Source organism: Apteryx mantelli, chromosome 1, assembly GCF_036417845.1.
Source record: "Apteryx mantelli isolate bAptMan1 chromosome 1, bAptMan1.hap1, whole genome shotgun sequence".
NCBI classification, from domain to species: Eukaryota; Metazoa; Chordata; class Aves; order Apterygiformes; family Apterygidae; genus Apteryx; species Apteryx mantelli.
Window position 1 is genome coordinate 147,043,890 of NC_089978.1, and position 26,145 is coordinate 147,070,034.

General features: G+C 38.7%; 1 protein-coding gene across 1 annotated transcript in view; it reads right to left on the bottom strand.

The window, feature by feature from the left end:
• The window catches only part of ABCC9 (ATP binding cassette subfamily C member 9), a 72,518-nt gene that overhangs the window by 23,668 nt on the left and 22,705 nt on the right, over window positions 1–26,145 (bottom strand). The window contains exons 10-25 of the mRNA XM_067306022.1: window positions 25,972–26,134; window positions 25,302–25,342; window positions 24,228–24,370; window positions 20,590–20,698; window positions 18,985–19,095; window positions 17,892–17,964; window positions 16,203–16,308; window positions 10,565–10,603; window positions 8,860–8,961; window positions 7,415–7,499; window positions 5,987–6,067; window positions 4,973–5,110; window positions 4,336–4,461; window positions 3,712–3,808; window positions 1,530–1,777; window positions 441–589 (exon numbers count right to left, since the gene is read on the bottom strand). Coding sequence (XP_067162123.1) covers window positions 441–589; window positions 1,530–1,777; window positions 3,712–3,808; window positions 4,336–4,461; window positions 4,973–5,110; window positions 5,987–6,067; window positions 7,415–7,499; window positions 8,860–8,961; window positions 10,565–10,603; window positions 16,203–16,308; window positions 17,892–17,964; window positions 18,985–19,095; window positions 20,590–20,698; window positions 24,228–24,370; window positions 25,302–25,342; window positions 25,972–26,134 — 1,811 coding nt within the window. The remainder of the gene's footprint in view (window positions 1–440; window positions 590–1,529; window positions 1,778–3,711; window positions 3,809–4,335; window positions 4,462–4,972; window positions 5,111–5,986; window positions 6,068–7,414; window positions 7,500–8,859; window positions 8,962–10,564; window positions 10,604–16,202; window positions 16,309–17,891; window positions 17,965–18,984; window positions 19,096–20,589; window positions 20,699–24,227; window positions 24,371–25,301; window positions 25,343–25,971; window positions 26,135–26,145) is intronic.

Below are 26,145 nucleotides of genomic sequence, written 5' to 3' on the forward strand. Positions count from 1 at the left end.
ATAACTGTGCTCACTATGCAAGCATCCTTTAGGCCAACCCCCTGCCTGTGAGAAGCTGCAGTTAACGTGCATAGAATCTGGCTCCTGGCTGTCAGAAGCAGCCCGGTGTCCATGTTGTTCAACAGCATGCCCATTGCTCAGCCTGGAACTGGGTGCCCTTGAGCTAGGTCTGCACTCAAAACCTTCCTTGACACTCAAGCTTTGGGGGTTGCTAGCCATCCAACATTTACATTTCAGCCAGATAAAAAAAGGGGTCAGAATTTCACATGCTCCCACATGAAAATGTTTTTCCCTTGATCATTTTACTTTATTTTCACTTTTTGAGGACTTGAAGGAAAAAGGGCAAAGAAAAGAACTTTTCACAGGAATACCCTTCCAGTTACAAAGAGCACAGTTTCCAACCAAGTAGCTTTTCATGAGGAACATTATTTTTGCTGTACCTGATTGGCCCAAGGATAATCTTGTTGAGTAGATTATGGTGTAGGTTCTTGGCTGCTGTGAGGCCCATCCACTCCACAGTCAGAGATGTGATGAGGCAAAGGACAATCCCTGCTCCAGAAAGGATGCTGAACACAGCTACATGATAGGTCTAATAAAATGACAAATGCGACAATCCTAGAAATAAACACACTGTTTTTTTCCCTACTATGAAGACCCCAATCCACTGCTCTTCAAAATTAGTACCTGGCACTAATCAGCTGATATGTCAGAATGCATGTTCTACATAATTATGTTAATATAATCTTTGGGAAATAAAAGAACTATCCTGGAACTGCAATTCATCAAGTTCACATAATTAGAAGATCTGGCCCTGTTCAAGATCCCTCAAGCTACTGATGAGCATCCTTCAAGACTCTGAAGTGAAAGTACTTAGAACTATGAAGACAGACTGACTGGATAAATAGGTAAATATGCAAATTGTTAGCTGAGAAATTCAGACAACCAGAGTAGAACCTCTCAAGAATTTAGGCATTTGAGAGACACTGGAAAGTTCCACACCATTAAGTTCAAGCACCACAAAAACTCACAGAACAAATCCTAAACTAGCCTGGCAGGACTATAACAAATTTAAGCCTTCTGAAAGTTTACCAAGAGGATTCTGCTGAGATATTTGTATATTTGTCGAATCTACAGCAATAAGTAGATCCTATTTAAGTAGAACTTTTGGAGAATGTTTTTATCTGGCAGGACATTACTGGATACCCAGCACTTAGGAAAATGGGGTCATTCACTTAATTATTAAAAAACACAGATGGAAAAGTTTAGCACGAGTTTCCTGCCTTTGAAAATGTAAGTCAATCATTTTTCTAACCGGAAACATGTTTCTTTTCAGTTTTGTATGTTTGAAAAAGTTGATAAAATTTGAATTGCCTTATATTTTCTCTTAAACAGTTCACTCATTCTATATAATAATTGATCTGACTATATTTATCTGTCTTTCTAGTTTAACTGGTTTTAGATGTACAGCAAATAATTATTTGAGAACACTTTCTTTTTTTTTTTCTAGCAAAGCCCAAGATATGGCCCACCTTCTTTGTGCTCTTAACATCGTCAATGTTCCCAGGTTCATTTGCATTGTCCGTGGATGTCCACGTAGCCAGCCAATAATCTATGGCTACTATAACTGAATGTTTTAACAACTTTGAGAAAATCATCAGAAAGAGCAAGAAAAATCCTCCAGATGTTAGATATCTCCAGCAGGTTTTCCATGGCATCTTTGTCCTGAGTCTCAAGACAGTTGACATATTGTCCTCTTCATCTTCTTCCTCTTCTTCCTCTGTGACTCAGACATTTGATCAAATTAGTCTGGATTCAGTACTTCACAGGGAATTATTCCTGGTTTTATTGGATTTGGTTGACTTTTTTGTTTTGAATTGTACTTTTTAATGGCAAATTTCAATTTATCATTTAAAAATAGCAAACACTTCAGACATATTTTCCTAAGACTTTCCCCATGCTCTTTGAGCAACTCTGTAGACTGTCAATCTTTGACTAGATACAATTTTGTTAATAAAATATTTTTGTAAGTCAAGTCTTCAGTTTTGACTGCATTAATAGTAGATACTAGGCCTGGAAATTCCAAAACCTTTCCCAGCCTGTTCAGCTGCTTCTATTGCATAGTCAGCAGAGCACTTAGGGTTACATGGAAAGATATAGAATGCTATCCCAAGCTTTCCATCTGGAGGCTTGTCATCTGTTGCATAAGAGAATTTCATTTTGACTTTATTTATAAGTACTAAAATTTTATCTATATAAAGGAGCTCAGACATGGGATTAAGATTTCTTCCAGTCCTACCTTTGATTATATGATAATCATTTACATCATACTGAAATACAACATAGTGGCAGACTTCTGCTCTGGGCGATGTGTATTTCATATATGCCTACACATTACATTTTAAAGATTACATATTTCCAAGTAATAAGACTATAACATCTCACAGCCTTGCAGTACACACTTGGGGAAGGCAAATGTTGACCTGCTTTTACTAGACAGCCTTAAAGTGGCAGTACATGAAACACATTTCTGATTCTGAATATTAAAAATGAATTAGTATGTGATTTCCTGAAGTTGAAATTACACACATTTTGGGATGCAGAGACTTTGTGTACAATCCCAAAGTCACATAATAAGTATGGGTGACTAGAATGCAATGTAAGATTACTTTTCAGCCATGAAGTTACTGATATCTGTTTTATGATCCCAATGATGTCTGTATTTTGCAGGTGTTCTGTGGACTATATGGACTTGTCTCTTTTCCCTGCGTTTTCTGTCTTACCCCAGGAAGAAGATACTGTTTTCTAGTCTCTTGGATTAGGTTGTTGGCAAGACTTTCCTGCATAGACCAAAAGCAGGAGCTTGGGAATGACCTTGATTTAAACATCTCTAAGAATTCTACTGATAAGTGTGATGGTGACATACTAGGAGGTGTTCTGCTCAGCTCCACTAAAGAACCATGAAGCCACCGTGTCCATCTCAGGGGCTTTGCAGTCCAGCACTGCCTATTGCACAGTGATGTGAAGGAATCTCTTCAAAAGGGAGCAATCCTAGCTCTGTTGACCCATGACTTAAGATGGCAATCCATCATGAATTTTGTCAGATGAGACACACGGCAGCATTAAACAGCCTGCAAAAAACCAGCATGCTTTCTATGGTCATTTCAACAATGCCAGAGAATCCCTGTGGTTATTGCTCCCTTAATGTTACAAGGAAGCATGCAGTTCATCTCTTCTCTTCCCTGGCACCATGCTACTGCTTGCCAGGACTGACTATTCCCTTTACGCCTAGTCTAGCATCCCAGAAATGTTCTTGATGGGTCTTGTTGCCAGCTGCCAATAAAACCCTCATCCAATTTGCTAACAACATTCTGCTAACAACTAGACAGAACTACCTCAATTTACATTAACCACATTTCTTGCAGCTGTTTTACTTCTGTCTCACCCTTCAATACCTCCTGGCAGTACCAGTTAGCATAGAAGCTACTTGTTTTTGTACAACTTTACCCTTGCACAATGTATAGAGAACTCTGTGGAGAATCCATTAACCAAGTCATGTTCTAAACAAGTCAAAGTATTGGACTTTCCACTGTTACTACCAAAGTGTCAATATCTTCATACTTCATTGTGAAGAACCTCTACCTATGCATTATTCAAGTGTAAAGGCAATGATACAAGTTCATAGAGTAAATGAAGTGAAGAAATAAAACATACCTTCATCTTCATCTTCCAGTTGTGCTTTGGATTCTCTGGGGTACATTGCCCTTCTAAGAGTTTTTCTCTCCAGAGTAGTCTGGTCAGCTTCCATATCCTGTAATAAGAAAATCTTTCCATTAATTTGAGAGTTCAGCTGTCTGCCACTGTCATAGCACCAAAAGTAACCTCAAAGAGAGTTTATTTGGATCATTTAGTTCACTGAATGTGAAAGCACAGTATTTTAGTATTTATTGTTCAGAAAATCCTGCTTTGTCAACTTTCTTCCCTCTCTCCTTCCTCCATTCTTTCATTCCCTCTTTTCTAGAATGATAATAGGGTGCTCAGAAAATAGGGCTATGAGAGACTTAGGAAGCCACTTAGTTTGCCCCTTGCCACAGCAAAAGATCAGCTGTGCACAGCATCCCAAAAGGATGTTTGTCTAATGTGCTCTTAGACACCTCCTGTGATAGAATACCACACACTTCCTAGACAATCTATTCCAGTTCTCAAAGCTTACGGTCCACAAGTTTTTCCTTAAAGTTTAGTTTAAAACTTGCTTGCTGACATGTTTTGATTTTTTTAATTAATTGAAAAAATATTTCCTTCCAGAAAGCCCATCCTTGTCCAGATGTTCCTATTTACCTTTTCCAATTCTTGATCTTGGCGATTCATCAGAGTTTTCCAGTGTTCATAAAGCTCAGTATCTTTGGTTTGGATATCCTTTAGTGTCCCTTCCCTAAGCACCATTCCATCCTTCATTGCAATGATCTAGGAGAGGAAGTATTCAGTAGGTCTACTCAATGACATATATACTGTAATCACTGACCTGGATGCTGCAAGACATGTCTCAGTATTGGTGAGATTATCATTATGCAAATTTCTGTGTTTATTGTATTCAACAATATTTTATCATTAATTTTTAAAGGTTGTTGACACAGCCTATACACTGAAACTTCTATAAGCTGTGCTTATCTGTACCCAAATATACTTGTAAAAAACATGGACAAGACATAATAGGTAATAGTCATACTTGCAATTAAGTCACAATTCTGCTGTGGCTTTCAATCAAAAAAATTATGCAAATAATGTGAGAGTAAAATCGTTCCTATTACTATAAAATACATACTGCATAAGGTTGCAGTTAGCCATATGACTCTCAAAATCAGGAAGGAGGAACTCTATTACAGTGAAAAACAGTGATTTCATCAAGTCTCATGGTGCTAGCTTCAACTAAATGTTCACCATTAGCAAATCTGCATCATGGTGTCTCCTCTCTTACCCAGTCAGCATGCGGTAGATATTGTAACTTATGTGTCACCAGAACAAGAGTCCTTTTGTCTTCTTGGAGAAACTTCAAAATTCCTTCCTGCATTAAGTGATCACTTAAGTGAATGTCCAGTGCAGAGAATGGGTCATCCTGGAATCAAAAAAAAAAAATTTCAAAACAGAGGGTTTTTTTTTATTTTTTCTTTCAAGAGTTTTTTAAAAATAGGAAACATCTGCCATTACTAATGTTTCAGCACTCTCTAATGACTAAGACCTAGTCAGAGGGCTAAACTATGAAACAGTGAGCTAGAATCCATTACTCTTTGATTCATAACAATAAATCAGTTCATTTTTCATGTCTAGATCTGTGCAGTGCTGGTGGCACAATGACAGTATGGGGTAAGCCTGATCGGGAAGACTAGATCTGAAGCTTCTCATCCAAACTGGAAAATGCTGGGATCTAAGCCAAGCTTGGGCCTAATCTTGATGAGAAATTGACACAGATGAGATGACACAGAGACAAGTGCTTATTAGTTTCCTCCAAAGTAAGCTGCAGATGTGCTTGGTCTTTCACTTTGAGTGAGTATTGCTAGCAGTAAGACAGTACTCAGACTTCATTTCTTGGCTTCTCCGGAGGTCTCTCAGTAAGGATGTTAATATGCAAATATTCAGCAGTCAACTGCTGAATGCTCATTCTGTCTGTTCCCCAGAATTAGCTGCCTTATGATGCTTTTCTTTATCCAGAAATCCTGTTGATTTCAGTAGGACCGTGTTGATATTAGGTCATCACTGTGAGTGAGTGCAAGTTAAAGAATCTGTTGCACTCTTTCGTTGTTAATCTCTGTAAGAGATCCCTCCTTCATCAGTCTCTCAGTATGCTTTGGTACTGCCTCTGGTGGCTGTTTATTTCTTGTTTCTACAGTTTGGATTGGGAGTTGAATACAAGTCCCTGTAGAAAAGCTAAATATAAGGAATGACAGGTTTATTACTAACTTTCCATACTTCATATGAGAAAGAATAATCTTACCAAGAAGACAATGTTGGTGTTCTGATAGAGTGCTCGAGCTACACAGATTCTCTGTCGTTGGCCGCCACTTAAATTAATCCCCTAATGAATATAATGGATCAGAAATATGCATATTTGAATAAACATTATGATAGGACACGAGAAATTTGGTATTTTGTGATCACAATTTGATAAAAAAGTGTAATCCTCATGTAATATCCCAAGAAAAAATGATTATTCAGAAACTAATCATTAATTATAAAGATTTTCTCTAAGCACAATAGACTTCTTAGATTGAAAAAAGCAACCAATACTAACATCAAATTAAGCAAGCAAAATATGGGAGACTGTGATCGAAAAAAATTTTTTTGAGATACAACAGAACAGGGAAAAAAACTTTTAAAAATGTTTTTTAAACATTAACAAAATAAAAACTAAGATGTAACTATTAAAAAGGAGCATATTAATAAAATTGTTTTCCCCTTTCCAAGAGCTTCTCAGCCATTAAGCTGACATTTTCACTTCTGGCATGTCTGTGCTGCAGTCTGAGGATGGATTACTGCTCAAGTGCACATCCCTGAAGTGTTAATAAGCCAGCTAGCTTGTGTACTGAGATCTGTGCTGTGGCTGTACAATTCTCAGCCTTGTCCAGCAGTCCAAGTATTTACTCAAGGATGTTCCAATTAAGCTTTATTCTGCCACATATGCATTATTGAGATGCCAAAGTTAGCTTTTTTAAACTAACTCATTCACATATTCAGATTGCAATGGAGATGTACTTGACAAGAGCTTGGGAATAAAACTCTGCTTGTTTGACATCAGTGCCAAGTAACCCTATTTTCCTGTAGGACACAACATACAGTACAAATTTATTGTGTTCTCACTTATAGCAACACCACTTTGCCATATAAACATACTGTAAAAGGGCTGTTTCCACTCACTTTAAAGCCAACTTATCTGGTTATCTACTGCCACTGGTGTAAGTTTATCCCACGGTGAACAACAAACTCACCGACATAACTGCAGGTATGAATCTTCTGCAATTTTCTGATGAAATCTGTACAATACTAATCCCTTGAGTATCTACGGTTTTTTACATGATATATCATAAAATCCAATATAGTAATTCTATGGCATTTGAAGAAATAGTATGTGCTTGGGGGAAAAGTCTGATTTCTGAAAAAAAAAAGAATTATTTAGATTTACCCCTGTCCTGAGCTCTGCAGATTAGAGATCACATGCTAATATTGTCTAGTGTCATAATACCTTGCTCAATGTCATGACTACCCGGAATGCTGTAGCAGTTAATATAGAGTAACTGCAGTAAGCCCTGGTGAATTACTAGTTATTTATGAGCCTGGGACCCCAATACAGTCTAGATGAGTGATGTCAGAGAGAGTCTTATTGATACATAGGCTAAGCAGACATAAAAGCCTTCACATTATTTACCCTTTCTCCAATTTCTGTCTGATCACCGAATGGTAGTAAGTCAATGTCAGGCTGCAGAGAGCATGCATCTGTAACAGCTTTGTACCTGTAAAAACAATATGGCCATCGCAATTATTTAACCAACCACTTTCTTTGCTAGCACAAAAATCTCCAGCTCAAATTCACTGCTAAGTTATTGTGACTCTATGATGGCTGGAAAATTGCAAAAATAAGTGGGGCAAGCATCATAAAAAATGACAACTTTATTAGACATCATTATTGATAAGTCTACTTTTTAAAAATTTGATGACTTAAATTACTGAGTACATACCTCCCTGCCATGGAACTATTTTGCTGGACTCTGGAGTATTTAAAGCCATTTTTCAATAAGTTTTTATTCTTCCCCTTTTAAGTGCCTCTTCATTTACTTCAGTGTGATATTACAGGACAAAAGGTTCTTACAGTACTTCTGATGCTGCCAGAATCAGGAAACCATTTGTAGGAACTCAAAATCTCTTAGGAGATTTCTAACTCTGTGGGGTATCTTGGATGATATGCTAACAAGCAGCTGGGATCAGACTATTTTAGTGGTGTAATTCAGCCTTTCCCCTTTGATATGAGTGAAGTTAGACTGATTTGCACTAGGTAAGAATCTGGCCCCTGAAATTTTATGGGTTTATCTGGACTGTGAGATATTCACTCATTGCTAATTTTTATTGAGAAGGAATGCAGTCATGCATCTTAGCAAAGCACACACTAAGAGGAATAGGATTTTTCATGACTTAAAGTGAGTGTTGCTTTTGAAAGCTTCAGTAATTTGTTTTCCTTAAATCAAGTCACTTTTTCCATTGCATTTCTTAGCTGACCGTTTAGAAGGACATAAGTGCTTAAGAAGGACAAATGCAGGATAGGTAAAATAGAAGCTGTACACCTCAGCTTTCACACTCCCTTCTCCTGTATTTTCCAAGGAAGAATTAAGGTTATTTCCTTGCGGTAAGCACACTTGAGGCACCCCATCTTAACATGTGAAGTGTTTCTGTAAAGTAGCTGCTCCAGTACCTTGATCACAGCAGTATTAGGACATAAACTCAGCGGAAACATGCCTAGTATCTCTGCTTCCAGAGTCCTCTGGCAACCTCAGGTTCCATTAAACAAAATAAAAAAGGTCATTAGTCTCCAAGGATGAGATTTGTCTCACCTAACTTTAGCTGCTTGAAAAATATACATATGGCTTCCTCTCACGGAGAGAGAGAGAGCCACTGCCAGTGTGTGATTCCTCACACATGTTCTAGACACACATCCCGGTTAGAGAGGAAGCCCTGAAAGAGCAGTTTAAAGCAGCAATTTGCCTTTGAAATGGCTGAAGTCAGGTGAGCTAAATTCACCCCAGGGGTAACACGTGCACTGATATTTTTCTGAGTCTGCAAACTTCCCTTTTTTGCCACTGCAAGTGGGTTGATAATTACCTCTGCTTGTTAAATGGGCTCCCAAAGATAATGTTTTCCTCCACTGTTGCATTCAATAGCCATGGCTTCTGAGCCGCGTAAGCCACTGAGTACCTGTTTCTACTAGAGATGGACAGATAAAAAGCATTAGTAAAAAGCAAAGCACCCTTGTGAAATGTCTGAGAATCGGGGGTAACAATTAGTGTTCATAAAAAAATACAGAGAAACACATAGACAAAGCAACTGTTACAAAAGTGGAGGGAAGAGCTTTAAATGAGATCTTTTGTTAGAACAGCACCCACTCTCTCCCCTAATGGCAAAATCTATATTCTAGGTTGTCCTACTATAAATTTCTGGTACCTACCTCAATTTAGTAACTACAATTTCAATGCGAAAGTGAATTATAAATAGTCAAAATGATGAGATTTTCAGACAAGTTATTTGGTAATTTTTTCTCTAACATCAAAACAGGTAGTGAAAAGGCATTGTTCAAATGTCATCAGCACATTTAATTCACTGCTTTCTGAAATGTTACATTATTTTACATGGCTGTTCACCTGAAATACTTTTTCTCAGCAGATGCCTTTTTATTTTAACTCTATTAGATCCTCAGTGGACTGACATGATATTGAAAAAGAGGGCAGTTTGATACAAATTTGGAAGGAATCATTGCACCCTCCCAAATAATTATTAGATATAATTTTAAATGTCTAATAATTTTTAAAAGCAATTTAAATATGTCTAAATACCTAATAAAATATGTACAATAGGGGCATGAATGTTTTTTTCTTCTGGCTGATTTGCCTATGTACTGTGGCAAAGAAGATCATACAGTTTCAGACATTTTTATGAGATGCCTGAGATGTGTAAGGAAACTAGTGTGAACTGGCAATGGCTTGTTAATCTGAATGCTCATGCTCCTTCTCAGTCTGTTTATATTGCTTCAGACCAAACTTTTGGTATGGTTTTGATTGTAAGTATCTAGAGTTTGCTACTGAGAGAGAGGGCGCTAGGGTATGAGAAATAGCTGGTTAGAAGCAGTCAGTAGCATCCCAAAAATTTTTAGGAGTTTTAGCAGTTCGATATATGCTAGCATGGAAACATGTCCTCAGGATTATCAGGTATCAAATAATGATGTGGCTCCCAACCACAGCTATGTGTGCCACTACTTGTTTGCCATTTATGAAATGTTTTTAGTCTAGTTTGCCCTTCTTTTAAACCTGCAGGCCCTTTCACTGAAGTCAGGGCTGGAATCACTAACTGACTTCAGCTGGAGCACATCTGGCTCCCTTCGCACATTGTCCACCTTGCTCTGTTGCACAGCTGGGAAGCTGGAACAGCACAAAACCCAGCGCCGATCAGAAAACACGCAAACAAATGGGAGGGCACAGGTAATGATGTCTTATCGATAGAGGCCCTGTCTTGCAGGATAGGGAGCACACTAAACTCCCAGGGGTGTCAAATGGGAGCTGGGAGCACTTAACATCTTTCAGACAAGACTTAGGCCTTCTAAGATGTTAGACTTTAAACTGAGGTAGTGGTACAATGGCTAGAAAAGATTGGGATCCACTGGATTTAATAAAATTTGTCAGTTAATCCTATAGTAAATGATTATCAACATGGTAAGAAAACACAGAAATGGCTGAAAGGTATGAAGATGAAGGTTCAAGGAGATTCTGAAGAAACAAATGAGTGTATTCAAATACACTAAAAACAGAAATAATACCTTCTGGGTGCTTCAAAAGAAGGTTCAGTTTCATTTACACTGTAAGTTATGGTAAATGACATTTAGTAAGCTGGAAATATAGAGAATAACATTTTGTGCAAGTTTTATATTTAGGAAAACTGGAGTTAATACATAATTTTAAGAACTCAACATCAGTTAGGGTTTTTTGTTCTTAATGGGAAAATAAAGTCTAGTTAGCAGCACATAACATTTCTAATTTTAACAGTTTCATATCTATAGTGTGTAGCTGTTGAACAGGCAAATTGACAGAGATGCTGGAAAATGTCTTTAAAATGAAAAGTATAGTCTAATATCTATTTTAAAATTTTGAATTAGTAATATAGCCTGGGTATATAAAAGGCTCTCCATACTGTCAGCTTCTCCATACTGTTTCACCGATGACCTGCAAAAGTCGACAGCTATTCTAATTTCAAATTTCTCTTGGAGCAATAACGAGCTTCACAGATATGTTTTTGTAAGGTGCAGATAACACAGTTTTACTTGTGAATCAGAACAGGTTTTGAACACAGGTCTGCAGCAGTAAAATGAGTCTGCATCAAGATAGGCATGACACTACAACGCCTAGGCTTTTCCAGTCAGTCCTCACTTCTTAAAGAACGTATTCATGAAATACATTTTCAAGAGCACGCAATGGCAGCAATGACATGAATGGTTTTGCAGCTTTCCCTTGTTATCAACTGACTTGCTAACAGTGTTGAGGGCATGGAATGCTAGTCACAGGAGGTCTGGAATAGTGATGATGTCCATTGCCAGGAATGATGACACATCACTGCAAACTGCAAAACCTAAAAGAGTAAGCTTATGCCAGGTAAATGGAAACAGACATTAGAAAGGTCTAAAAAATGATATTAATAATTTGTTATTTGACTAACTTCAAAAAAAACCCCAACAAATCCTCCTCTCCCAAGCCTATGAATCTTCCAGATGAAATATTTTACTGCTGAGACAGAAACGCCTGCTTGCCTGCCGGGATACCAGCAACAGCGGCTGCGCTCTGGAATATCCAACTCTGGCAAAGGGCAGAATAAATCCAATAGCAGAGCTCTCATAATGCTGGACTCACATATTTAACATCTTCCCAAAGTGCCAGAATTGAGACATATTGCTTTATGTGCTGCACATCAACTATCTAGGAGCCTTGATAATTCTTGCCTCTTGAGATGTGCTATCAGTGTTTTTTCTTGGAGCACCAATAGCCACAGAAGATGTTATAACATGAGAGGTGATTCAGAACTGCTGCTTATCTCAGAAGGGTCAGAGAGCCACAAATCAAGGCTCAGAACAGGTACTACTTCGCCAAAGTTGGTCCTTTATTCAGCAGAAGCTTCCAGTCTTCTCTACAATGGAAAAAAAGTTACAAGAAAGCAAAAGATAGTGTCTAATGAGGAGAAATATGGTCAAGTGAAACAAAAAAAGAAGAATACCTAAATTTCTGCTATTATAAACCTACAAACTTTTATCAGCAGTGCATTATAATGGTAGACAACAAAAGAGATAATGCTCTTATGGATATGTTTGGGTGTGCCCACTGAAGTACTATTTTACAAAAACTGGGCACAAGCCTTACAAGGTCCCTTGTAATTCCTTACCAGAATTACCATGCTTTCCATTATAATCAAATAGGTTAACTGAATGGACAAAGACTAATTTTAGGATCCTAGTTTCTCAAACTCTTCTTCCTTGGTTAGATATTTCATTGCGTGCTTAACTTGACAAGTATGCTTTAATTCTCCTGAATTCAGAGGTCTGTGAGAACCCACGTTCATGAATAATCTCATAAATAAACACGTGTAAGACCTTTGCTGAGCTGGGGCTTTCACAAATAAGGAGATTAAGTGTTTGGTCTCATACTTTATTACCCAATTCAAAAGAGTGATGCAATTGCAGGGCATGGGAGTGGGCTGAAACTGAAGCTCCTGAGATTTCCATAAAGAGGTTTTTATTTGCACACTGGGATTAGTAATCTTTGCTCTAATTTCTTTACTTATTGAAATGTGCTTGTTTATACTGATTTTTATTCTGTATCATAAAATATACATATTCCACAAAATAGGGCACGGGGAGTTCAATTCTAAAATGACAGGAAAGAACAAACTCATTAGATTGATTAGTTACATTCATATGATTTTTGACTACATAGGCTGATCTGTCAGAAACAGATTTAAATCAAAGTTTTAAGCAAAAGTTAAAAAAAGACTTAGTTGAAGGTTGTACAATTTGTATACTAACTCTGGACCTTTTAAAACAGACTAATGCATCTCTAACTGGGCCCAGATCCCCTCAGCCTGCAAAATGAATATAGAGGAGAAAAAGGAGATACAAAATTTCTAGGATACCACTGTAACAGTGGGACAGATCATTTTCTTTTCTAATATAGGCAAGAGATTTCCAAGGACCAAGCACATACATAGACTCTATCAGAAAGTTCAGATGAATTATTTAGTTCTATCTTCCAGTCATTGCAACTAGCCATAGTGGCACAGCAGGACTAGCGGTTATGCAGACTTTGGCTGCTGACATTTATCCAGCCAACCATTTATCTCTCTATGGATAATGTCCTTCATTGTCTTCTACGAACTACTATGATTGCAATCTTTGATAAGCAGCTGCTCTTGGTAATTCTGCTGAAGGCAGCACTGACTTTTCCTAATTTTTCTTGAAGCCTTTCATAGCTTGAGTGCAGAACAGGCCATTTGGGAGTACCTAATTCATAATTCTTGCATTGCTCATGTTTTTAACCTGGCACACAGTAACCTTTCTGCACAGAAACAAGTTCAACAGATAGATGTATACTAGGTGAAGATGGTTCTGACTGCATGGCTTGGTGTGGACACGAGGAATATATGTATCTGTGTATTCCCCACATTTGTCTCTGCATAGACTTAACCGAGTTTGTAATTCAGATCTTTTCTGAGCCTCTCACAAAAGGCTCAGCTGAATCACTGAATCTGGATAGCCTCACATTTCAGTGTTTAAGAAGTTTCTCTAGTCCATTGTTCACTGGGAAAACCAAAAGCCAGTTTCTTGTCTAAGGTTCGTAATGTATCTGAGACATGTCTCGTTTAACTGGGAAGAAATGAAATCTGGCCCATAAGATTTGTCCTGGCTAAGATCTCTTACAGAAAGATGCACTAACACATTTTCTTTCCCTAAGATACTGAACTGGTGCCAACCCTGGCAATAGGATGTACAGCTCACTCTGCAGCCAACCACAACAGCAATAGTGTACCCAAGCTCCATGATGGGCTTTCGGAAAGATTTATGCCAGGATTACTGCAATATAAATCAGGCTGAAGTCTGATATATCTGAATTTGTTGGGGAATTCACCTAGCCTGCACTTCAGCCCTAGATCAGTAGCTACATTAGTCATGCATGAGGAATCAGGTGGAAAGGGATTTAAGAGCATAAATAGGACCTTTACTATGATTTTGTTGAGTACAGCAACAGAGTCCATTTAGTTAAATACCTGAGCTATCCTTCGGTATTCATCTCTCTGTCAGGCAGTCTGACATTATCAGCAAAACATAATTATGTTTGCATTCAGCTAAAACGCTGTAGCAAATTATTAGGTTGCAATGAACAGAGTCACTCAGTAAGGCCTCAGATACTCACAGCTGAGTTACCCGCTGGTTATGTAGAGACTGCTAATCCACAGACTATATAAACTTAGTCTGTCTTGATCATTGTGATACTTGAGCAGAGTGTCTTGGAGAGTATAGTTTACAAAGGACAAAATATGAAAGGCTATATGCATATTACTAATCACAGCATACGCCCATGAGGCACTGGGCAAAATGTGACCTTTACTGGAAATCTTTACTTGGAAACACTAACAAATTTAGGAAATAACCCTAAGAAAAGTTAAACATCTGCAAAATCTCAAACTTGTCTGAATAGCAAATGATAAATGTTCAGCAAGTCCCAAATACTAGTTAAAAATACAACATCAGCAAAGTTATGATTTTTAGTCCCTGTCTGATAATGATCCTGCCATATTATCTCAGAATTTCCCTTCAGTACAAGTTAACCTTGCTTCCTAGAGATTCTCACAGTCTTTCTCAAATACATCTTTGAAAAGTTGTGAGAATAATTTTAATGTACACTCTAGTTACTCCTTGTTTTTTTTTAATTACTCAGAAAACAAAATGCCTCATTGCAATGGCAACATTCTTATTGCATGTTTCAAAGAAATTAACTGTGCCGTGTGTTATTACTATAGGTCATGTATTCTTTGTTCATCAAAGTTTAAACTCGCATCTGATTAAAAAAAAGTTATTCTTGCCTTGGCTCCAACTGTACCTACTACTCCAGTGAGATCACACGTTTTAGAATAGCAGACAGTGAAATACAGCTAGAGAATAAAAAATGCCACATGTATTAGTACAGGAAAAGAAAAAGTATCCAACTTGCAACATTGCTGTAGGAAAAAGATGACAGTAGGTAACTATTCAAGGGATGGGGCAACAAAATATTTGCCTCTGCGGCAATAGTCATGCTCCCTGTCCTCTCCAGGACAAGAGGCAATGGGTACAAACTGAAACACAGGAAATTCCACTTGAACATAAGAAAACACAAGAAAACACTTCTTTACTGTGAGGGTGGTTGAACACTGGAACAGATTGCCCAGAGAGGTTGTGGAGTCTCCATCCTTGAAGATATTCAGAACCCAACTGGACATGGTCCTGGGCAACCTGCTCTAGGTGGCCCTGCTTGAGCAGGGGTGTTGGACCAGATGATGAACCTCTCCAGAGGCCCCCTTCCAACCCCAACTATTTTGTGATTCAGTTATTTGAATATTCATTAACAAGAGATTGGCATGGTAGATTTAGGGAAAAAGAACTGATCTTTAAAATCACAGAGATAGTCCCAGGATTATAGCACATCCCTTCCACAGACTCCGTCCTGCCCTATGGCAGGAATAGTTGTTGCTGTCCCACCTAGTATCCATGTGAAGTTCTCATTCATTGCGTCTGAATTTATGTGGATCCAGAGGCCTGACCTCATAGGCAACTCCCTCTACAACAGCAGCTTCTTTTGAGCCTTAACTCTCTAGGTATTCGGTGCCCCCAACATGCTTTCTGGAGATGTTAGTGTGAAGAATTACACTGATTTCTATAGGCTGAGGCTTGGGCAGATACCAGGGATAGGGGAAAGCATTGCTCACATGTTATTATATAATCTTTTTATGCTAGCAGCAGCATCACTGAGTGGGAAACACAACCTTTCCTGTATGCTCGTGCCCCACATATTGAAGAAGTTCCAGCCTGTCATTCCGTCACAGGTATACAGTTGCGGTATAACAGTGTGGAAAACACAGGGGCTGACTTAATAATCTAGGTAGGAATCCAAACTGGAGCATTGTCTTTTCTTTTACATTTGTTAACTGTCCCATCCCTTCAATGCTTCTTGAAGAATGTCACTATTTTCACAATTTGAGTTGCAAGTGCTATGTGAAACATTACTAGACAGCAAACACCTCTGATGAAACACAACAAACATAAATTGCACCTCATTGTTCTTACCAAACAGCTATTTGGAGGTAGTATGGAAATGCCTGTTATTTGCTACATTTCCTTCTTAAAAGAATACAGCAATTAAGAGCTATAGAAAACATACTTGCTCCAGTGAACTTTTCCCTCCAGCGTCTGCATCTCTCCCAATATAGCAAGGAGTAGTGAAGACTTGCCACAGCCAACTTGACCCACAATCATTGTCATCTGACCTATAATAATAATAATAATAATAATAATAATAATAGCAAACATTTTTAAAAAAGAAAGAACTGATTCAACTCAAGCCCACTAAACCCAGTTCTAGAGTACTTTAAATAATTGGTTAAATTTGCTAGTATCTGGTATGTTAACGATCAATATTGCATGCGTTCATCTATGGACAAATACTTTGAGGGCATACAGGTACACACTAATATCCAAAGGAATGAGAATACTGCTGTGACATATTATCATACAATGTGTAGGAATGTGTTACATTGGGAAGGTTATTTAGGATGAAATGATGTAAGTGGGGAGTACTTATTCAGTTTGTGGGCTGATCTAATAGGTCACTGCAACTGAAAGAAGAAGATCCATTACCCTTTCCTGTTTTGCTGTACTCCTTCCCCCACCACCACTCTGCAGTCTCACTCTGTGGTGGCACTAGTCCTTGTCAGATATTCCCATAAACTGAGTGAACTCACTAACTTTGCCAGTTAGTCCATTTGCCAGGTTAGCTTTTCACCAGCTGATGAGTTAATGGACTCATTCCTTCCAGAGGAGGCAAGCTGTTAGACTGGTTCACCCAGCTTGCAAGCTCATGGCGTTAGGTTATAAGCATCTTCGAGCAAAGGCCTTCTGCTAGCATTAAACGTTGGACAGGGCCAGCACAAATGTCTAGGACTCCTAATGGTACAGTGAAACAAAAGATCTAGAATACTTTGGCCTGACTTAATAATAACTGTGTGACATCCTACATGGGTGAACCTAAAGTAACAAGCTGTTTTAAAACTAAGCACTTGGTAGGATATTAAAATAAAATATGACTATTTAATAAGATGAAATACCAACAGAGCAGTGTCAGGAATTTTTTTCCAGTAATAATAATAATAATAATAATAGAAAATAATAATTAGTTTTCACACTTGCTATATAAGTATTCCAAAACAAATCAATGGTTTGTAAACCTGTGCAACTCCTCGCAAAGGATGTTGTAGATGCAAGAAATATACAGGAGCTCAGAGACAGACTGGACAAGTACTGGAATGAGAAAGTAATTGGGGATTCCTCAACAGACAAACTACCTGAGGCTCAGGAAATGCCCTGAGCTGAAAATACTTGGTCACTGGGAGAGTATAAGGTTGAAGAATCGAAGAAAAGGTTATAGTATATGCCAGCTGTGTCCCTGTGTATCAACTGGTAGCCACTGCTGGAAATAAAATATGGAACTAGATGGACCCTTGGTTGGACCCAGTCTGAAGTTCTCTTTTTTTAAATTTGACTATTAAAATAATAATGAATTTTTGTGTAACCATCCTCCATATTTCTTCTTAGTGTTGATTTTGTTCCTGCTATTTGGTGTTTTTTATTAATAAAAAAAAAACTATGCAATTTTTTGTTAATTTGTAGTACTTTAGGTTAATGATATAGTTCCATGACTCATATAGCTCATGACCTTGTATATCTTTTCATCCTTCATTTTTCCTTTTAACAAACTAAATGTGTATTTTTGTGCATGCCACAACATGAAGAAATGGAATTAGTAGCAATTTGATATCACATATTTCATGTTTAAGCTGTGTGTTTATCCTACCTGTTGGGATTCTGATGTTTATATTGGACAAAGTAGCTAAACCACTGCCCCAGGAAAAGTATCCACTGGTCACCTACAAAACAATTGCCACATGTCAGATATGTAAACAAATGAGGAAACAAATTAGAATGTCTGGCTTGGATCTAAAATGTGTTACTAAAAAAATCTGTGATCGATAGATATAGTGTGGTATGCCCATACACACAAAAACATGTTAGGTTAGCAAAGACTGTCAAACTCAGGTAAGTTTGTGAATAGGAAAAGTTATATACACACACATATATACTGCATGAAATGCAGTAAAGTGATGGTCTTGAGTTAACTCATAACAAAACACTTTCATTCTGTCAAGTGAAATTATAAACACCAGAAATAGTGATCACAAGATCTTATTGGTGACAATCTAAATACCATAGTTTATCAAGGAAGGAGTCAATCTGCATATTGTGATATATAGCTTATTGTGAATCGATTCCCAAAGTACAAACAGAATACTCACATGGTTCCCCCAAAATGTTCCCCAGTGGACCCTGGCCTTGTTTGTGCATACTTTCTTTGAAGTTAACACGGCCATGACCCATTCTTCCCATAGAGAACAGGGACATACTAGGACAAAATTTGGTCTAAATAATCATTTGAAACTAGCACACCTAATTCGTATGAATTTTGTCAGAAAATACTGGAAAAGCTATGGCACATTCAGTCAAATATGCTCTTTATCAGTAATAAATGACAAAAATGATACAACAGTTTTAGTCCTGGCACCGAGAGTGAAAGAGCAGTGGATGGAAAGTCTAAAAAAATCTATATTAATTTCTTCATATCAGATTATTTAGTTCTTTTTTTCCTGCAGATTCATGATGCCTTGATCCTCAGAAGCCAGGGCATCACTATAAAGAGCTGGTCTGAAGTAAATTCTTCTCACTTTAGTTTTGGCAAAAGCACTGATTTATTTAAGGGCTTTGTGCTTGCTTTTGCAACGGACAATTTGCCTTTGGAAGAACAGCAGCAATTGGGCACTAGCTGGTACTGTTGTAGTACTGAGCAGGAGGACCTGTTTCTTGTAAAGAATGAGCTGATGTTTTCAAACCACCTTGATTGCGATATCATCTATCTCCACAGGACGCATTTGCCTCCTTGATGGCTGTTCGTAGCTTTCAAGCTGATACCTCAAGGGCTGCCTCCTGTTGATGGCCTTGGTGTGCTACATGATGAAGTACAGAAAGGAGAAAAGTTGAAATTCTCAAGAAATGACAGCATTTGGTGCCTTTGAAAAAAGACAATCCATTCCCTTTCCTCCCTAGGTCACAAAAAGAAACCAGTGCTTTTCAATATGCGTTATAATAAAGATACATTACTGTGAAGCACATTTTGCAATGTTTTAAACATCGTTAACTGAAGCATGGGAAATATCTTCAAATGTTGGTTTCCCATGTGGAATTATCCTAAATTTCAGCTGTGTCATCCTCCTCAAACCACTAGATAACTCTGCCCTACCTGAGGTAGCTCCAAACAAAGCTGTGTCACAGAAAGTGCAATGGCATGCAGAGTTACCAGTTTGGTTCTTGGAAGCAGACCAGCTGTGGGAGTGTGAAGCAGATCAGATTAGCTTGGCCAAAGTACCTCGCTAATGCATGAGAGTGATTATGGAGCTGGCTCAATCAGGGATCTCTGGGGTATTTATGAGTGGCACTGTATTGAGCTGAATAGGTGTAATCTTAGTGATTTGTTATAGCTGAGCTCTCTACAGTGAATAATTTAATCTTTATAGACATTACCTTCATTTTCCCCTTTCCCCATCATCTAGACTTTGTCTGTCTGTCTGTAGGGCTGGGTGAAAAATGGACAAGAGAAACAAAAAAAAAAATACTGAAAAAAATTTTTTTTCTCCTTTATTGTAATTGTTAAACCAGAAAAGCAAGGAAAATGTTTCAGGTTGGTTAACTTGTTTAATTCAGCTCAAAATAAAATTAATTTATGCTAATCCTTTCTTTCTATTGTTATCTTCAAGTTTCAGTCACATTTCAAATGAAATCATCAATTTGAAACAGTTGAAATATTTTGTTTTACAGAAACTTCAAAATGGAAAATGTCTTTTCCAAAATCATCTCCTTGAATTTTGTTTTTTTTTTCTTCTTCCCAGAACTATTCCTCAAATTTGACTCAAATTCATAAAATGTTTAGCACTCCCGAAACACCATTTTGGAATGAATTTCTCTTTGGCAAATTCTGGTGTTGTTTTTCCCTCAAATTCTGAATTTCCCCGAGCAGGGATGGGTCCTACCTAAAAATGCCCAACACACCATGTTGGCAATATACCGTACAATCTCTGATAATGTACTGGAAATATACTGTACAATCCCCATAGCCACAGGAAATGCACCTGGGACATTTATAAAAACCAAGAAGGCTGAATTTGAAACCTACATAAATGTATTGATGTGTTCTGGGTTTTTTACTACTACTGGCACTTCAGTGGTGCCTAAATGTGTTTGGAGACCCTTCGTGCCACAGAAACACACAGGTTCTTATGTAGAGGAGGCAAACCTGACAGAGGAACTGGCTTCTCTAAGATCATTTACAGGTTAGAGCCAGGCTAAACCCAAAACTCCTGACCCACACCTATTAGGCCTTTGGCCTTCTATTGGGCTACATGGCCTCTCTGCTTGGAAATTCAGTGTCATAAAACAGAACTTACTAGTCCTGTGTGCTTCTTACAGGATTCATAAGCTACAGAGCTGTCCCCACCTCTCCAGCTGTCATCTCCAATCTCATCACTGAGGAGAAACTCATTCAGTTTCTGTACACTTTGAAAAAAATAGAACAGTTAGTTAAATAAACCCAGATTTCTGTGGGTACATTTCCAGTGGTCTGCAGTCCAGCCAGCAGGATATGTTGGAAGTAATCCAAGAGAAGTTCATGGATTGCCTGTCACCCTGACAGTAGGTGAGCAATTATTTGTGTGGAAGAAGGATAGATGAAAGAAAATAAACACAATACTAGTAGCTAGAAATGAAGAGGAGAGCTAAAGTCCTGTCATTGCCACTAGAGCTCTGTGGGGTGGTTTCCATCTTGGCAGCCCTGCCTGCTCTGTGCCTCTCATAGCTGCACACAGTCAGGATGCATAAATGGGTCATTCATCTACTTACATCCTCTGAAAATTTCAATGCAACAGCTTTTTTGTACAATATGTCAGGGCCCCACGGGCACCTCCAACCCCTGCTGTCCCTTCCCACTTCCAGGCCTCCCCCTGCCCCAGGCCTGGCCCTCATTTCAGCCCAGCCTGGGGTCGTCAGTCCCTGCCCCATGATGCCACAGAGGTGCCAGCTCCAGCCCCACCGCGGCCCTGCCCCTGCCCAGCCACAGGCCCTGCTCACCCCGCAGCAGTGCCCAATGTCTGGGGCTGCCCCGGCGCCCTGCTTCCTCAGGGTGGTGGGACGGGCCTTAGTGTTCAGGCCTGGCCCTGTCTGCCGGGACCCCCCCAGCACCATCCCCGGGAGCCCCCAGCCTCACTACTCCCTGACACACCACAAACAGACAGGTCTGAACACCCCACAAAGCAGCACAGCCATGGCCAGCATTGGAGAAATATTGCAAAAGGTCTCTGCCTGCTTTGTAAAACTGCTTCCTGGGGAATTATAGCACATAGGTTCGATTCATTCTCCACCACAGAAGGATTTGATCCTGTTTCTGCCCCTCTCCCTTTCAGAATGCCATAAATACTTGGATTTTTGTTATTCTGGGGAAGTGATGAAGGCAAAAGCACCCACCTGTCATGGTGAATCTGTGTCACTTAGTAAAAACTAAAATCAAAATGCATTGATCCAGAGCCTGAGAAATCAAGAAAGCATATGACTTTAAATCAGTGATTTGAGCATTAATCTGTGAGTCAGAAAGAAGTCCTGTTTCAAGGCCTGTTTGTGCATTTTGCAGGAAAGCATCAAAACTTGTTCAAGCCATGGAAATACTGGCTAGCAAGAAAGCACTGCTATTGTCACTATTTATTCTTGCCAGTATACCTGCTCCTATCTCTGCTTTTGAAATGAAAACTTAGGTGTCTAACTCCCATAACAGAATTCCAGTCTTACATAGTTGTCTTCTTGGAGCCCAGAACTAGGAACTAACATTTTAGAAAAAGGTAATATAGAAGACGCATAATACCTTTCTTCAGCATTGATTCCTTGCCAGGTAGAAGGTGGCACATCCTTGCTCATTGCACTGTTTTTGTAAGTCCAGTTCTGGGATGAGTAACTCTCTGCATGGGGAGGACGTGGCCCTAACTCAAGCCTGCAGAATCAAGTTCGGAAACTAGGCACCCAACAGCCGGATGTTATGAAGTGCTTCATCTTTTTGCCCAAAATTCACAGAACCAGTCATTGGCAGTTTGATTTAGTCCTCACTTCATGCCAGAGACAGACAGCACAAGAAAGTCAGAGGAAGATCAACAAGTTGAAGACAAAAGCATGGCTATGCAGAATTTCCTCTACTAGGGAAAGTGTACCTGCATCAAGCAAGAATTTATCTTCTTGTAGCAGATAAGAGACTTCTTTTTGATCATCTGCCTAAGAAGACTAGGGTCAACCTTTACTTTGCATCTGAATGAGGACTGGTACTGTCAAAAGCTTTCATGTCACCAGAACTACTCTTTAAAGTGAAATGTAGATTCTGACCAAAATATAATCACAACACAAATGAGCACATACTCATATACATGTATTTGACTGATGATAGAGGCCACTGAGTTGCCAAACATGCATTCTTAATGCCTCTGCACTTGGGGAATATGAGGTTCATGGGAGAAAGATGATAGGAAATAAGTTTGCCAAAGGGTGAAGTTTGTCTTGGCAAATATGGTCTTTAAATAATGTTCTGAGGGGTGGCCAGCAGTGCTAAGGAAAACGCATATGCCATTTTGATATGAGGGCTATGCTAAACATAGCACAGAGATGTACAGATTAGGATGATTTATAAAGGAGACTTGAGATTTTCAACTAGTAAAAAATCATTTTCAACCTAGGGAAAATCTCTCATGTGGCCATGCTGCTTCTGCAATAAAAATAAACCCTGTTTATTTAATTTTCTTTTTTTTTTTTAGTGAAAGTGGTGCTGGCAATTTGTTGCAGAAAGCTGTGGAGCCTAATGTCCCCTTGATTGCTATTTATCATTGCTGTTATCCAACAAAGAGAGGCAGGGGCAGCAACAATGCAATATCTTGCCAATGTGCCTCAGTCTTGGCAAGGAGGAACTATGTCTAAGTGTGGGAAGGTTAGTCTGATTTTGACATCCTGCTAGTGCTCCACAACTGTTACGTTACCACCAGCCAGGTGTCAGTTTGTGCCCCTTGGGACAGCTTGGCAGTGTGCATGTCTACATAACTGCCCCATGACCATGACTCTTTCCATATAGACCACTGACACAACAGCTGAAAGTCTGATATTTGACTGGCTATCAACCAGCTTCCTTGAGATTAAATGCTCTATAGCTCGGCACAAAGGAAGTTGTTTTGTTGTTTTGTTGTTTTGTCAGGTTATTTGGAGGAATAAATAGAAATAAATGAATGCCTGTCACATTTAAACTTTTGACGAAGCAACACATTTTATGAGTTCCTTTTTTTTCTTTTGAATCTTTTCCACTTCATGCCAGCTTCCTCCCTGTCCTGCCCTGCAGCTCCCTAACCCTCACAAGCTTAACTCCCAAATGTCTGCCTTACCATGCCTCCTCCTCTGCACTTCTTTACTGCCACTCAGGAGAACAGAATTTTCTCTGCAAGAAAAATCCTGGAGTGCTCAGTTTCTCTAGAGTTAATAGTCCCTCTGTGCCCAATGTTCCTCCATCCACTCTTTCCAAAGAGAAGCCATGCTATTGCTAGACAATGAGAGCACAGGACAACACTAAATCCTCACTTAAAGCACCCTTTGTGAAGGTAAAGTTAAGCCAGTTGCTCTTCATTGTATCAGCAGGGCCAGTCTTGCTAGATAGCTTCACCCAAGCCTCTCCTGCCTTCCCTGTGTTGGCTAGAGCCCAAAATCAAACTAGGTGAGAGTAGTGGTGGATGGCCACACTACGAGAAGATGAAGAACAGTTGGGCTCTGAATCCAGACTTCCACAGCTGGTGAAATTATGAAAAGAATGGAACATTTATTTGTCTATATATCACGCAATAAAACAAAATGTTTACTCTGCTTCCTCTCAGGTTTTTGACCATTCTGAGTCCCACTTCTAATTCTTCTTCTACACAAGCAGGGAGAAACAACCCTTTCTTCAGCACTTTCCCTGTTGTGTTATTGAATGTAGGTGTTCAAAGGTTGGAGGAACAAAAAGGATTGCACCGCTTACCTTACGATAGCCTTGACTGCAAAACGAACCACAGTGGAGAGTAGAAACAATGGTGTGACCAGGATGTGGAACAACGACAGTGATGCAAAGGCCTGGGCAGGCTGCAGAGGCTTGTCATTGGTATATGCATAAGTCACAAAGGTCTGTCACATCAGAAAAAGAGCATGTCAGAATAAAAACTGTCTTGAAAAAGATGAGGAAAGAAAACAAGCAAAATATTTTGCTCAGTCAAGGCCAATAACTGTATATCTCAATTTTGGGGGAATTACACTAAACTGAAGAGAAAGATGTCTTCTGTTAAAATGAAAAAGACTTAAAAAACTTGCCAGTGATTTCAGTGACTTATGCATTTAAGAATGAAAATTTCTCTTTGTAAAATCAAAGTATTTGGTTTTGTAATGTTTTGTAATTGATTTCAGGATTTGGAGGAAACAGACTACCCAGAAGAATCAGCAAGAAACCACTGAAAGTTATGGTTTTTCACAGATACAGAACTCTGGTCATATTTCATCCAGTTCTGGTACACCCCACCAGTTGAGTAATGCCCTCAGAATTGTGTCTATCAAGATTTGTTACTGACCAACACGCTGTATTTCCTCTAGTGCATTAGGCTGATGTTTGAACCTGGCCAGAGGACAAGTGAAATTTATCTTTCCTCTAATTCCAGGTTAAGCTTTTTTTGAATACTGAAATGGTGGCTTATGCTGTGCTTTAACAGGAATGAGTTTCATTGCCAGACAATGGAAAAGCAAAGCCACCTGAAAACCCTTCAAAATGAGAGCTTCTCAGAATAAGTCTTCTTTCAAGTTGCTATGAAATTTGTTTTTTGCTGTCAATGAAAATTTATATTTCCTTTTGTTTTTACCAGTCCAAATCACAGCTGGTGGAATACCAGCTTTGGAAATGGGCACTTTTAGTGTGATGCTATCTTACAGAGAGCAGAGGCACACTAACTCATTTGTTGGTTTTATGAGCATTAGTTCCCACAATAACAATGGTGTCATTTCTGTCTTTCTTTCTCTCTCCTTCTTGCTCTCTTTTTTCCAAAGTAAAAGTGAAAAAATCATTTCTTACTGCAAGAACGGCTGCTATTGGTATGGCTGCATTCATAAAAACTGTGGAAGAGAAATAGAAGGGTCATCAGATTATACGAAGCAAGAAAAACAATCTTACAATTAGTTGCATGGCACTACAATTATTTCCAGTTCAAGTAATTAAAACTCCCAAAGAAAAATTCCTCTGCAGGAAGAAATTTCCTTCCATGATAGAGAAAGAGATCTTAAACATACAAATAAGCCAAGAAATTATATCATCTGCATATTTTCGTGGACTGGGATAAAAAATTTTCATGTGCACGATTATTATGCAACACAACTAAAATATTACCCTCTCAGCTCTTCTACAGTGTGAGAAATACAATTTCCTTTACACAGTAATTTCTTTGCTGTAATCAGAACTGATGATGATATCCTGAGACTCCTTACTTTAAAACAACCAACAACTGTAATGTCATAATGAAGTTGACAGAAGATTTACTACAAAAGAAACATTAACAAAATGTTCTATATACTTTCAAGTTTCTGTATTACATATGTCATGTCTTTCTTTTAATCAGATCCCACAAAAAAAAATGCCATAGGCACAGCTGCTTTAGTTGAAGGAATGTTTACTCTTGCTTTAGTTGAAGGAATGTTGACATGAAGAGCAGGATCCATTTCCAAGAGCTAAAACCATAGTTACTTACTGGAAAGAGATGTATGAAGTGCAAAGGTTTTGAGACTAGTGAGTTCCTTCATTCTTGTTTCTTCAACACTAGTACAAAATATGTGCTCCCAAGCATAGAGCTTTAGTAACTTAATGCCCTTTAATATCTCATTGGTTTTCTTTAATCTCTCAGTAGAATAGTCCTGTATTTAAA